Source organism: Cibotium barometz, chromosome 22, assembly GCF_041138505.1.
Source record: "Cibotium barometz isolate CiBa-2024 chromosome 22, ASM4113850v1, whole genome shotgun sequence".
Taxonomy (NCBI): domain Eukaryota; kingdom Viridiplantae; phylum Streptophyta; class Polypodiopsida; order Cyatheales; family Cibotiaceae; genus Cibotium; species Cibotium barometz.
In genome coordinates this window covers 33,022,382-33,034,971 of record NC_141067.1, presented here as the reverse complement: position 1 = coordinate 33,034,971, position 12,590 = coordinate 33,022,382, and the positions used below count along the sequence as shown (strand labels likewise).

The window sequence follows — 12,590 nt, the reverse complement described above, 5'->3', positions numbered from 1 at the left end:
ACTTATCAAATCAAAAAAAGTGAGAAATTTTGGAAACGTAGGAATTGGGTGTGAAATTAGATGTGATTTAGGTTAAAAGTATGAAATTGGATTTATAAATTTGGGGAAAGTGGGAAATTAAAAAAATTGTAGGAAATTTCAACAACAATTAGGTGTGAAATTAAGCCCAATTGACACTAAAGTATGAAATTGGGATCTATGAATTGAAAGAGAGTGAGAAATTGAAGAACACTTGTAGGAAATTTCAAGAATTGGGTGTGAAATTAGGTCCGAAATTGAAGAGCTAGTCAAATATTTCAAGAATTAGGCGTGAAATTGACCTAGATGTCAAATTTGGGAACTGTTACAGAGTTCCAAGAACCATTTCTATTTCATCATTTCCTCTTTAGGGCCTTTTTAAGAAAATGAAGAAAGTGAACGGAAACAAAACGAAGAGGAAAAGATTATTTTTTTTTTAAAAAACCGCAAATTTGGGCGAAATGGTGTTTCGGTTGGGAGGGTTTCGTTTCGTTTCAAAACGTTTCGTTTCTCGTAGGGACAAAAGGGGTTTTCATGTGACATAATACATATCAAAGTTATGTGACCCACGTGAGTCCTTATAGGTCAAACTGAACTAGACACTAATAAAACAAGCATTCCAAGCTGAGCATCTTAAAAGGCCTTCATAGCCGGCACTCTCAAAGCAAAAGTAATGGATTCAAGAAAATGAAAGTGTACCCCAAGCTATAAAATTCTTTGAGAGTATCCCTATAAGCATTTGATTTTTACCCGAAAAAGACCATCTAGCTAGAGGTGCCATTGAGTAATAACAGAAAGACCATCCAGCTAAAGGTGCCATTGAGAGGACTTCATTCCAATATTCCTATTGAATGGCAACAGGTGCAGATTTTGGACAAAGGGGATTCACAGCAGTCTTTCCAAGTAGTGTGGCCTCATGTCAAGCTGAAAGTCACTAGAGGGCACTGACCAGATAGGTAACATTACTGATCTTGCACATTTGGCTTGATGGCTTCCAGAAAAATGCAGGTTGCAACCCCAAAGCATGATTACATCTGATGTTCAATTCACACAATGAACCACAGAGCCCCTTCCACCTCATCCAGATCCAATTGTAAAAAAATCATTTGCAATGTCAGGAGGTTCACATGATGCAAATGCTAAGGCCGCAAAAGAATTAATCTTCATGATGCAGGAGAAGATGAAGCTGTCCACAAGGAAAACATTAAAGGCCAGAATCAACCAGGCTGCACTTCAAGAATGATTACGTCTAGTGTTCAATTTGCACAAGGAACCACACACCCCCAAATATGAAAACACTGACGAGATCATGAAGGCATTACTGCCAAATCAGCCATAGAGCTAGGAATCATGATACTCAGAATCACATGTCCCGGGCTTCAAGGCTAACCATGGCTCCCATGCAAGGGCCACAAAAACTATAAAACTATTGCCACAGTCCCTGGAGCCATATGCATGTGCACAACAGATGAGTCTCCACAGTCCAGTAGGCAGAAGAGCTTTACACCTCTCACAGCACTGATAATACATTGAGTATTGAAGGAAATGGTCATTTCTTTGAAGCGATCAGAAGTGATTGGAACTCTAGAACCTTTCACCAATGGACTACCATGAAGCTGAACTAGATTGCATTTGTTTGCTGGAAAAACTGCATTAAACCACAGCAATTAGAGAATGTGAATCCATTTGGTCCACCAACCTGGCGGAATCGGGTGAAATTGATTTCTGTCAAACCGTCTGCAGGCTCCATTTTCGACACACTCTGGAACGACACTTCTTGGATGAACCAGGCACAGTAGACATGAACCCAAAGACCATGGATCGTCGAAGGTTTTAATGCACCACCTGATGCATGAGAGCAAGAGTAGTAGTCTTTAACCTTTAAAATTTTCTTCTAAATGAAAAATGAAAAGTAAAAGAAGAAGTCATATAGCCATAGGTGAAATAGTGAGCCATTATAGCACCTTTAACAGGGCAAAGGCAGCATTCACGTTCAACATCAGGGTTCTCACAAGCTCGGCATATGAAGGAGCTGCTTATTTCAGAGGCTCGCACCCCATAGCAATCTTCATGGACAGCTATTTGGCACCTGCACAGCATCAACATACATAATTCTCAACCAATGAAACCTTGGAAGTTCATAACATTTTTGCAGCATCAACATACACACATGAAAGTTTGAGAATCCATAACAATTCAATAATGTGTATTGACACAGCAGAATTTGCAGTCAATTACCTGTTGCAGACAAGAATTTTGTTGTAATCATAATCCTCCAACCAGCGGCAAACCGCACACCTTTCTGGTGTCCACTTCACAAGTACCGGCTCATAGGCACCTAGCACACAGTTCATGAGTTCAATCCATCTCTACGGTAGGATGATCCGGGAAGAAAGGCTCATCCAACTGGACTGCTTCATTAAGGTCTTGGCTCATTAAGGTCTTGGCAGAACTTATGTGAGGTACCATCGTGCTCTCTTTCTGGACTCATGCTGAAACCTATACCGAACTATTTGCTCAGGAGACCAAAAGTTCCCCTTTATCTACTAGATAAGAAACCACATTACTACGTTAGTTGTTCACAAGGTTTTGCCTTTTCCTACTTTTCCTGAAGGAGGGAAGAAAAGGAATGCTTAGTATTCTAGAAAACCCGTATGCCCAAGAAGTGTAGAAGACCCTTCGATGAAGAGGGGGGTTCTTAACATGGTACTTACCACGTAAGCATGCACTCAGCTCCCATTCGCGTTGCCGTGATGGCATGCGTATTTCAGATCCCCCATAAGCAAGACGCCCTTTTCCCTTCTTCATCATGTATTGTATCTATCCATACCATCACATTACATTGTTTTCAGTACATTGTAGGGGTTTAGCATAAGACCATGAATTAATATTTGGAGAGCTTTCTCCTACCCATGACAAGAGAGTCCTCTTGGAGTTTTTCAACTTAATGCTCTCCTTCCACTTCTTTTTCTTACTGCCGGTATGTCTTTCCCATTTGGATGGACCCATCATCTTCCCATCTTTACATTCAGTACACTTGCATAGAACTCTGCCAATGAGACATATCACAGGTCAACACCAGATCCACACACACACACACACACACACACGTACGTGTGCACTGACACACACACACACACATGCATCCGCATGTGCACACCTTGCACCATGCAGGATGCACCAGAAACAAAACAAGAAACTGCAAAAGGCCTCCTGAATCTTTAGATAAGATATGTGCTTTCTTGTCTTCTACTTACTGATGCAACTTTGGAAGATATTCTGCCTCATGGCCATAGCAAACAACAGTGACGGTATCTGGAACTACAAGAATTTTTGCCTTATCCTCCACACTGATACATGCAAGTTAAGTGTCAATAATTGTGTCTAAAAGCAGCCTAGTCTACTCTAGTGATTGAAAGCAACCTGTACAATGAAACCAGGGAAGACACCTGCCAATGAAACCAGGAGAACAAGATAATGGAGCCTATAAGTGATTGAATATGAGTCATGTCCTGCACTCTGCCATAGCTATGAATCCTTACTTGTTATGTGTTTTCTGCTTTACTGGAGCTTCAATGCCATGACGCTTCTTGCAATCAGGACAGTAATACTCAGCTCCATTTCCCAAGTCCTGCATAAATTAACAGGTAAAATCAGGTGATACATAAAATGTCACATGCAATGAGCGAGATGGAGACTCTTTGACCTGTTAAATGGTTAGTAAAAACGATTTTTTATTATATGAAAATAAAGCTCACAATTTTATAAACAAAAAAATTAGTAATAAATAGGCCCCCATTGCCAGAAAGTAGAGTGAGGAACCTGTTTTATAGCTCATCTCACATTGAAAAATGGTGCGGGTAAAGCCTACAGATTGCCCTCCATGGCTTCCATGCAAAAAGTGCCTTGGAAATGATGACATCTCAGTGGACTTTTCCTGTGTTCTTCCCACACACTCCCCCCCCCCCGCCCCCGTCGTCACCCACCCTCCCAGTTCAGCCTAAGATCCCTCCTGCCCGCTGCGCCTTCCTTCCTCCAGCGTGCACCCCCTGCCTTCCTGCCTCCAGTGCACCCCCGCCTGCCCCCCTCCCAGCCCGTCGGTCTCTGCCCCTCCTTTCCGCCATTTCCACCCACCCTTCACCTCTTCCCCGCCTTTCCGCCTGCGCCTCCTCTTTCAACCCCACTACCCTTGGTGTCGCCCGCCAGATCCTCCCTTCTCCGTCATTCAGTGTGGCGCCCTCCTGTTCCTCTTTGCCCGAGCCCAAGCCCGAGCCTCTTCAGCCTCTCCTTTCAGGCAGTTTGTTTGTCAGCACTTTCTGGTCTTCATCCCATCAGGAAACTCCATGGTAGCCGCTCCGTCATCCCCCACTGAGGCCATCGTCCCTTGCCTATCCTTTTCTAAAGCAGATCTTCAGCTCCTTCTGTCCATAGTTGCCTCCTTAGAGGGCTCCATCTTTTCTTTTCCTGGGAAAAAGATCCTTCTATTAGTTAACTAAAAACCAGCCACAAAGGGCTAAACACAACCACGAAGGGCTAGATATAAACTCGCCACCCTATACGGGACAGAGATCAAAAAATACAAGGCAGGGATCAAAGAACCAAGGGAGGAGAAACATGCACTTCTCCTCCGGCTGGCCGCTCTATGAGGAGAGGGCTATCTCATACGAGGGGGGGGGGGGGGGGGTGTCGGGGGAGGGAAATAACCACACACGTGGTCTGTAGTGCCAAGTGAGATCACCACCTTAGTCAAAGGGAGTGGGCATTTTTAGACTCGGGAGTGTTGGGGATGGCAACATCTTCCCGTTCCCATTCCCGTCCCATGTCACTCTATAGTCATAGGGAATGGCCATTCTCAATCTTTTCCGTCCCCGTTCCCCATCCCCATTTTGCATCCCGTGTGACTATGATCACCACCTCTATCTGTGAGAAAAGGGCCAAGCTACCAGAGCCTCAAGAAGGCTTCCAGCCGCTTCCCCACGCGGTCAGAGCCACCCTGCAACTTCCCCAACTGACAGCGGAGGGTATGAATGATGTTGAGCCTCCTGATGGACTCCGCAGGCAGAGTGTGGGTACCCTCAATGGCTTCGCTACATCTAGCTCTCCATATGTGCCAGGCTGCAATGCTACTGCAAATCTCCCATCTCTAGCGGCACAATCCCGGACTCCAGTGATCAGTAGATGTGAATGAATGAGATGTGATGTGACATGGATGTGATGTGAATCGGGATAGATGTGAATGGATGAGATGTGATGTGAAATGGATGTGATGTGAATCGAGATAGATGTGAATGGATGAGATGTGATGTGAAATAGATGTGATGTGATGTGATGTGAATCGGGATAGATGTGAATGGATGAGATGTGATGTGAAATGGATGTGATGTGATGTGATGTGATGTGATGTGATGTGAATCGGGATAGATGTGAATGGATAAGACGTGATGTGAAATGGATGTGATGTGATGTGATGTGATGTAATGTGGATCGGGGTAGATATGAATGGATGAGATGTGAATGAATGTAATGTGATGAGATGAGGACATGGGTAGATGCGAATGGATGAGATGTAATAAGAATAAATGTGGATAGATGTGATGAGATGGAATATGATGTGATTGGATGAGAATGGATGGACTGCCAATAGAATATCGTGCCTAGTAGACACTCCTAGCCACTATGGGGGGGGTCAGGTCTGGGATACGTGTCAGCCACTCTTGAGGAATAGCAGAGTCAATGTCGAGGCTGAGTCTGTCTCTACCCCGGATCCCTGCCAGGCTTCTCTCCTGAACCTCTGCGGGCAGCTGCTTGTGTGCAAGCCAATCTCCAAGGGACCTAGCAGGTCCTATGCTCAACGCTCCCCATGATACATGAGATCAAGCCCCCAACATATGGTCACTGGGTAAACGGATGAGGGGGTTCCAAATCAGGGGCTGCCGAAGACGCTCCTCTGAGGTTACTAGAGCTAGCTGCCTAAGGGCCGGCCTGAGGTGATCCCAAGCTCAAAGTAAGCTGGCTGCACATCTGTCCTCAAAAGCCCGGCTAAATTTGTGGGCCCGCATCTCTGTCAAGATCCATCTAGTACTCTACGGTCATGGGCCCTAGGCTCGGGGTACGGACTGAAATCCGAGCCAAGAGGAAGTACTTCCAAGGCTCACCACCAGGAAGAAGTCTTCTAACAATCAGCTTGCCCAGCAGGGCACGGCTCTGAATGGTGGGGTCAATGATGCCTAGGCCCCCTCTGCATCATCACTGAATGATCACTCTCCAGGCCACCTTGGCCAAGCAGGACTCCTTTCATTGCTAGCCCACAAGAAGTTCTGGATCAACCAGTGTACCTGACCAATGCATGCTCGGGAGAAGGCCCAATAAGAAGTAATGTACCACATGGTGGCAAGGACCTGGTTCACCACCACCACTCCCAAACTCTAGGAGATGCCAATGGTCCTGTCCCTTGAGTGCTACGATCAACTCCTCCCACGCAGAGTACTTTGAGCCTAAGACTGTGGCCGTGCCTCCTCCGAGTTTTCCTCTGCTGCCTCAATCATGTTAAAGTCTCTACCCATGGACCAAAAGTCAACCTGAGGAAAGGCCTAACGGCCTGTGCTCTAGAGGATGGCTCTACCTGCTGCAGCGTTCGAGGCATAAACATTGAAGAAGCCCACGCAGTCCTCTCCAATCATAATGGTAACCCACTGTGCTCACCCAGAGACTACGACACCTGAGCCTATCACTGCCGGCAAGAGCTGCTCGTTGACAAAAATGCAAACTCCTCCCTCCGTCCCGAGGGGCCGAAAGAGGGAGACCAAAAAGTGTGGCTCCTACCTGGTAAAATCTTCCGGGGGATGGTCATCTCTACCGGCTCTGAGAATTGATGAATCAAGCGGCGGATGGAGCTCGTTGGCTGCCTCCACTCCAGGTCGGGCACTGCAGGAGGGCGACGGGAGTGCTCTGGAGAGGCGGAGGGAGGGAGGAGTTCGGGCTCAAAGGGAGGAGTGCAGGGCAGAGGGAATTGTTATGGGAAGAGTAGGAGGCAAGGATGGAGGAGGAGGAAGAGGGGGGCGGGGGGGAGGGGGGGGGGTGGCATGGGAGCGGCTGGGAGTGATCCATCGGAGAGGGAGGGTGTTGGGAGGGGCTCGTTGGGGGTTCAGTGGGGCCAAATGGCCTCACTGGAAGCTGAGAACCAGAGGTGTCCCCTCAGTGGGCTAACGGCCCCCAAACGAAGGTGTAACATGCGGAAGTTTCGGGGGAAAGATCAATAACTTCAATGCTCAGAAATCAGCACACTTTTCGCGACGAAATTAATGCACAAAACTGAATGAAGATGTGCAGAAAATAGAGAGAGAAAGAAAGAAAGAAAGAAGAAAGAAAACTATATTAACGTCCTTTAGAGGCCACATCTGACCTATAGGACTAATCAGATACATCCATGTGATTACATTCCACTTCGGGGGCAACAAAATGAAAATAGAGATAAAACTAAAAATAGTTCAAATTCCCTACATGACTGTAGGAGAATCCTAGATAACATGAAGGATTTCTCTAGCAGCTACTCTTCATTACTACCATGTTTGGTTGTCCTGAAATTTGCAATAACAGCTCTACCTCTACGGTAGACTGCCCATTTTCCTTGTTTCCTTGCTTCGTATACTTTATTGAGTTCTTGTTTCCTGTTTTTTAGTTGTGTGGCTGTGAGTTCATCCGCCATCCACACCTTCGTTCCCTTAAGTGACCTTGTTTGCTTCATGACTTTAATTTTTTTCTTTCATATCTGCGTACCTCAAAACCACATGTTTTCCTTTGATTGCCACTGAGGGATCTCCAATGTCGATGAAAGGGATAGCTCTGCACAGCTTTCTTTGTAGAATCTCGCATTCTGGGACATAAGTATCATTCGCAATCTCCTCGTCCTCCAATACCTCCACCTGTTCCCAACCCTCTGACAAACCACCCACCCTAATTTCTTTTGCAATCCATTGCTGCTCGTTCTCTTCATTAATCTGTGATATTACTTCTTTAATGAGAATTTCTTTAGGCTGTGGATCAAGTAAATTTACCTATGTGATTTCCTCCCTGTTTTCTTTTTCGTGTTGTTGTTCCTTAATCTGTTTCTCCAGGGTTGAAAGATGTTGTTCCTTAATCTGTTGGAGAGAGGGAGAGAGGAGAGGACACAGTATTGGGTCCCAAATACCCTCTGTAGGGCCCCCACCACGAATGGTGTATTTGCTTTATTAGAATAATGCAAATCTGAAAAGAAAATACAGAAAACTTGACCTTTCTTGGCTGAGATAACTCTGCCCTTGACCTGCAATCCTTCACCCCTTTGCATTAGCAAGCCCTTGGCTGTCCTGGCCCTTTGGTTGCTTTAGCTCTTGGTGAATTATGAGATAACACAATTGAATTGTGGCCTTGGTATTTATACCCCCTAGGATGACCAGTCCGCTGCCTTAAATGCAGTCGGCTGTCCCAGAATAGCTCCACGACTGAATATTACAGCATTAAATGCTGATTAAATCTGCGCATGGCTAAATCCAATGGCTGGGCATTGAAACACATGGATCTAAGGGCTGGGCACTGTGCGCCTGCCTCATATGGAGGCTGGGCAGCCTGTGTGGGCTGCCCCACACTTGCCCCATAGCCATTTCAAGGCTGGATAACCTGTCGGCTACCCCTAGCATGCCCCTAGGGCTGTCCTACAGCCCTCCCATGGCCTACCCATGGCTGGTGGGTACAGCCAGGGCCTTCCTGGCCCTCATGGGGGTGGTTTTACACTGTCCCCATGCCGAAATGAAAGGAAATGATGATCAATGGACACCAACACTGGGGCCGGACGGGCCAACCCCCCCCCTCAATATATAATATATTATTGGGAGTATTTAAGTGATACAATGCTCCATGGGTTCAATGAACTAGATGATGTCCATGTACAACTGAATGAATACAGTTACCAAACAAGAGACTCGAAGTAGACATTCGAAGGAGAGCGCTCCACTTGAAAAGTCTAGTCTCTACGGTCCCGTGGAATCCGCAGAGAGCGCCCCACTGGTGTTCCAGGACCACGCACAAACAAGCGCTCCCGTACTAACGCCTGGCTCTCCCGATCTCAGCACCCATGGACCGTGGTTCTCCAGAAGCTTGGACTACCCGGCACCGAACGGGTGTTAGCAGCAGAGAGTATCCCTTATCAGATTTACATCAAAGTCCTTTGCTTAAATCTCAATCAACGTACCTTGTAGCACAATGAATTATGGCCTTCAGCAGTATTAGACTCCCACGTATGAAAGGAGGAACATTGCTGTTTCTGCCGGCTTGAGAGATGGAGAACTAGCAGCTGCCCCGTAGAATGATATGAAATATTCACTTGTTGTGAAGTCAGTATGCAGCCGCCTGCAAGGCAAGGGGAGAGAGATGGCCTGCGCAGCCTTCTATATGCAGTCGCCAGCAAGCAAGGAGAAGGAGATGGCCTACGCAGCCGTACAGCGGCCTGAGGGCAAATGGAAGTGAGGCTTGTGCGCAGCCCAGCAGCATGCAGCAGTCTGAGGGCAGGCGGAAGAGAACTGTGCGCAGCCCAGCAGTACAGTCGACTAGTCGTGCAGCGTTGGAGAGGACAAGCGGAGAGATGATGCTGATTCGCCTGTGCGCAGCTGAATATAAGCAAGAGGAGGTTCACTCCTAAGCGATGGAAGGGGGTGCATGATAAACAGCTGGCCGGCCCACCACAGTTGCATGGAGGCGGCCAATTCCAAAGTCTCAAGGTGAGGGGTGGATAGGTGGCCATGCACCCACCCCCACACATAAGATTAAGTGAGGGGTTTCCCTCCCCACCTTGACCCATACGTGGGTGCCCATAATGGGTGCCCACCCTACCAAGGACATCATGAAATATTTGGGAGGGTGCCCACTCTTTAAAGAATGTGAACTTGCAACCTTATAAAAAATAAAGGTTAGAAAGAAAGCTATAAAATAAACAATTGCAATACACTTACCACCTGTTCACACGTAACAAAACTCGTCAGAAGACAGAGCAAACTTCACGACTCACTGGCAGGCGTCCCCGCTCAGTAAGTGGCACGTCAAACAGGCAAACACAAAAATACAAGTCATGCGAAAACAGTTCCAAACATGCAAAACATGAATGCATGTGCAAACAGTATCATGGACATATCTCCCGTTCATGGAAAACATTTCTGTCGGGCACAATGATGGGATGACAGAAAACATAAATCCTGGTCTTCCTATGGAGTGACAGTCCCATAGGTAAGACACAAATCCAGGCACGAGCCTCCCTATGGAGTGACAGTCCCATAGGCAAGACACGGCACAAATACTGGCTCTTCCATGGCGTGACAATCCCATGGATAGAACACAGTCCAGGTCATACACGGGTGGCACCAGTCTGGCTCCCGTCCATACGACACCATCCTGCTAACACACGGGTGGCACTAGTCTGGCTCCCGTCCATGTTATGCAAAAATACTGGCCCCTTCACATGAGACACCGGCCTGGCCTCAAGTGAAAGAGACACAAATCTGGAGATGGACCAAATGGTCGGCCAATTGGTGACAGTGCGCCTTTCCTGACTGCTCGCTTAGCCTGCAAGTGGCTTATGAGCGGAAAGTTTGGAATTCCTGGTTCACACTTAATGGTCACTGGGGCGTTTGACACATTCCGATTAATCTGGAACGTGTGCTTGTCCCACTTGACATCAGGAAGGAACTTGTGAAACCATTGAATGCCCAAAATTATGTCTGCTCCTACAAGAGGGGCAACCGTAAAATCACGCACAAATTCTATGCCCTGAATAACTAATTGAGCACCTAGAGCTTCATACTTGACGCTTGTTGTCATGCCTGTGCTAAAGCCCTCAACCTGTTTGTCCACCGAAGTCAGGACGAAACAGGCACGCCTAGCCACCTGTTCCGTGACCACATCCTCCGTGTTGCCGCTGTCAAACAAGACGACGACTCTCTGGCCACCTATGTAGCCAAAGGACTTGAGCAATTCGTTGCGCTCATACTCCTCGTCATGGGCGCCCTTCTGCTTATCTTCGAGTTCCCGGCTAATAATTGCTCCAACTGAAGCACCGAGATTTGAAGAACTAGGGGCAGCCACTGGGAACTGTGTGGAAGCTGAGCTCACCCCACGGAAGCTGTGGAGGCACCGGCGGCGAGCCTTGGAGGCTTCTTAGGACACTCCCGAGAAGTATGTCCTTTTGTATGACAAAAGAAACATCTACCCTCCTTCTTGTACTGAGAAAGCTCCTCAGCACTCTACTTGCCACCTGTCTTGCCTGCCTCCGCTTTCTGGTCTGGAGTAAGCTTAGACGCATTGTTCGAGTTCTTGGAGCCAGAGGCTCCCGTGCTCTGTCCTGGGGAAGACCCCATCTGGTTCTGGCCTTTTCCCCCCGAGGCAATAGCCTTGGGAGTAGCCGGCTAGGAAGTCTTGGGCTTGCCACCATTATGCTTCGTTTCTGCACTCTGCGCAAGCGAGAGTGCGTCTTCAAAGGTGGCTGGCCGAAACATACGCACCTCCCACTGGATTTCCGTGTCAAGGCCATACCAAAATTGCCCTTTCTTGTCCGAATCAGATAAGCCTAATTGCAAACATAAAGTTGAAATTCTATTGGCAAACTGAAGGACTGGTTGCGCGTTCTGACGCACTCCCCTGAACTCGTCTTTGAGTCGCTCAAGGTAGCGGGGTAGTAGAAACCGCTGCTTAAGGTCGCGAAAAAACTCGTCCCACACATAAGCTGCCATACCTAATCTGGTGCAGGCATGAGCCCACTGAGTCCACCAAGGAATGGCCTCACCTTTCAAGTACCAACTAGCTAAGATCACTCTGTCAGTATCTGTCAATCTAACTGCGGCAAAGTAAGCTTCAAACTGATGCAACCATGAATAGAGAGTTGTGGGGTCGAGTTTACCATTATACTTACTGAAGTTCATTTTCTCGGGAAAATGATTCGAGGGTGCCGCTCGTGTCAATCTGGCGTCCAAAGCTGCTAGGTAACGCTCGTGCTCCACGTGTCGCATGGCTTCGTCTTCACGTTGGCGGATCTCCAATGCATGCATTTGCAACTCAAGCAAAGAGCTCGGTTGCGGTCGTGACCCCGTGAGAGGGTCCCTGTGTCGAGAATCTGGAATCTAGGATACGGAAGGAGAGGGAGGAGGAGATGGAAAACGCGACGCTGGAGAACGAGTACGCTCTTCTAGACCCAAGATCTGCGCCTTCTGCTCTTCCACTTGGTTGTCTGGTCTACGATTGCTCCCATCAACTGCTGGAACATATCTGTAACACTCAAGCCTGGTGCCCTAGCTAGGCTGCCCGATGCACTCTGGTCCCAAGGTTCTTGGTCTCTCGCGTCGTCGAAGCTCGCCATAGCAGGAAAACGCACTTTCTTTCCGAAGCGCAATCTGACCATCCACTATGTGTGTGGGAGACGTCTGGAGGCTTCCCGAGGCTGAAAACCACCCGTCCTTCAAGGGACAGGAGTCACTCCGAAAGGGGGTAGTCCACTGGCATCTAAAAACCAACCACACGAGCGAGAAAAAATTCTGGTTTCTTTGCTGAATCTT

General features: G+C 47.6%; 1 protein-coding gene across 4 annotated transcripts in view; it reads right to left on the bottom strand.

The window, feature by feature from the left end:
* The window catches only part of LOC147626558 (histone-lysine N-methyltransferase ATX3-like), a 105,540-nt gene that overhangs the window by 27,629 nt on the left and 65,321 nt on the right, over positions 1 to 12,590 (bottom strand). For all 4 annotated transcript variants that reach the window (XM_086816613.1, XM_086816614.1, XM_086816616.1 and 1 more), the window contains 7 exons: positions 3,561 to 3,649; positions 3,276 to 3,368; positions 2,929 to 3,067; positions 2,733 to 2,838; positions 2,257 to 2,356; positions 1,983 to 2,107; positions 1,718 to 1,863 (listed from right to left, as the gene is read on the bottom strand). In XM_086816613.1, the coding sequence (XP_086672739.1) occupies positions 1,718 to 1,863; positions 1,983 to 2,107; positions 2,257 to 2,356; positions 2,733 to 2,838; positions 2,929 to 3,067; positions 3,276 to 3,368; positions 3,561 to 3,649 (798 nt within the window). The remainder of the gene's footprint in view (positions 1 to 1,717; positions 1,864 to 1,982; positions 2,108 to 2,256; positions 2,357 to 2,732; positions 2,839 to 2,928; positions 3,068 to 3,275; positions 3,369 to 3,560; positions 3,650 to 12,590) is intronic.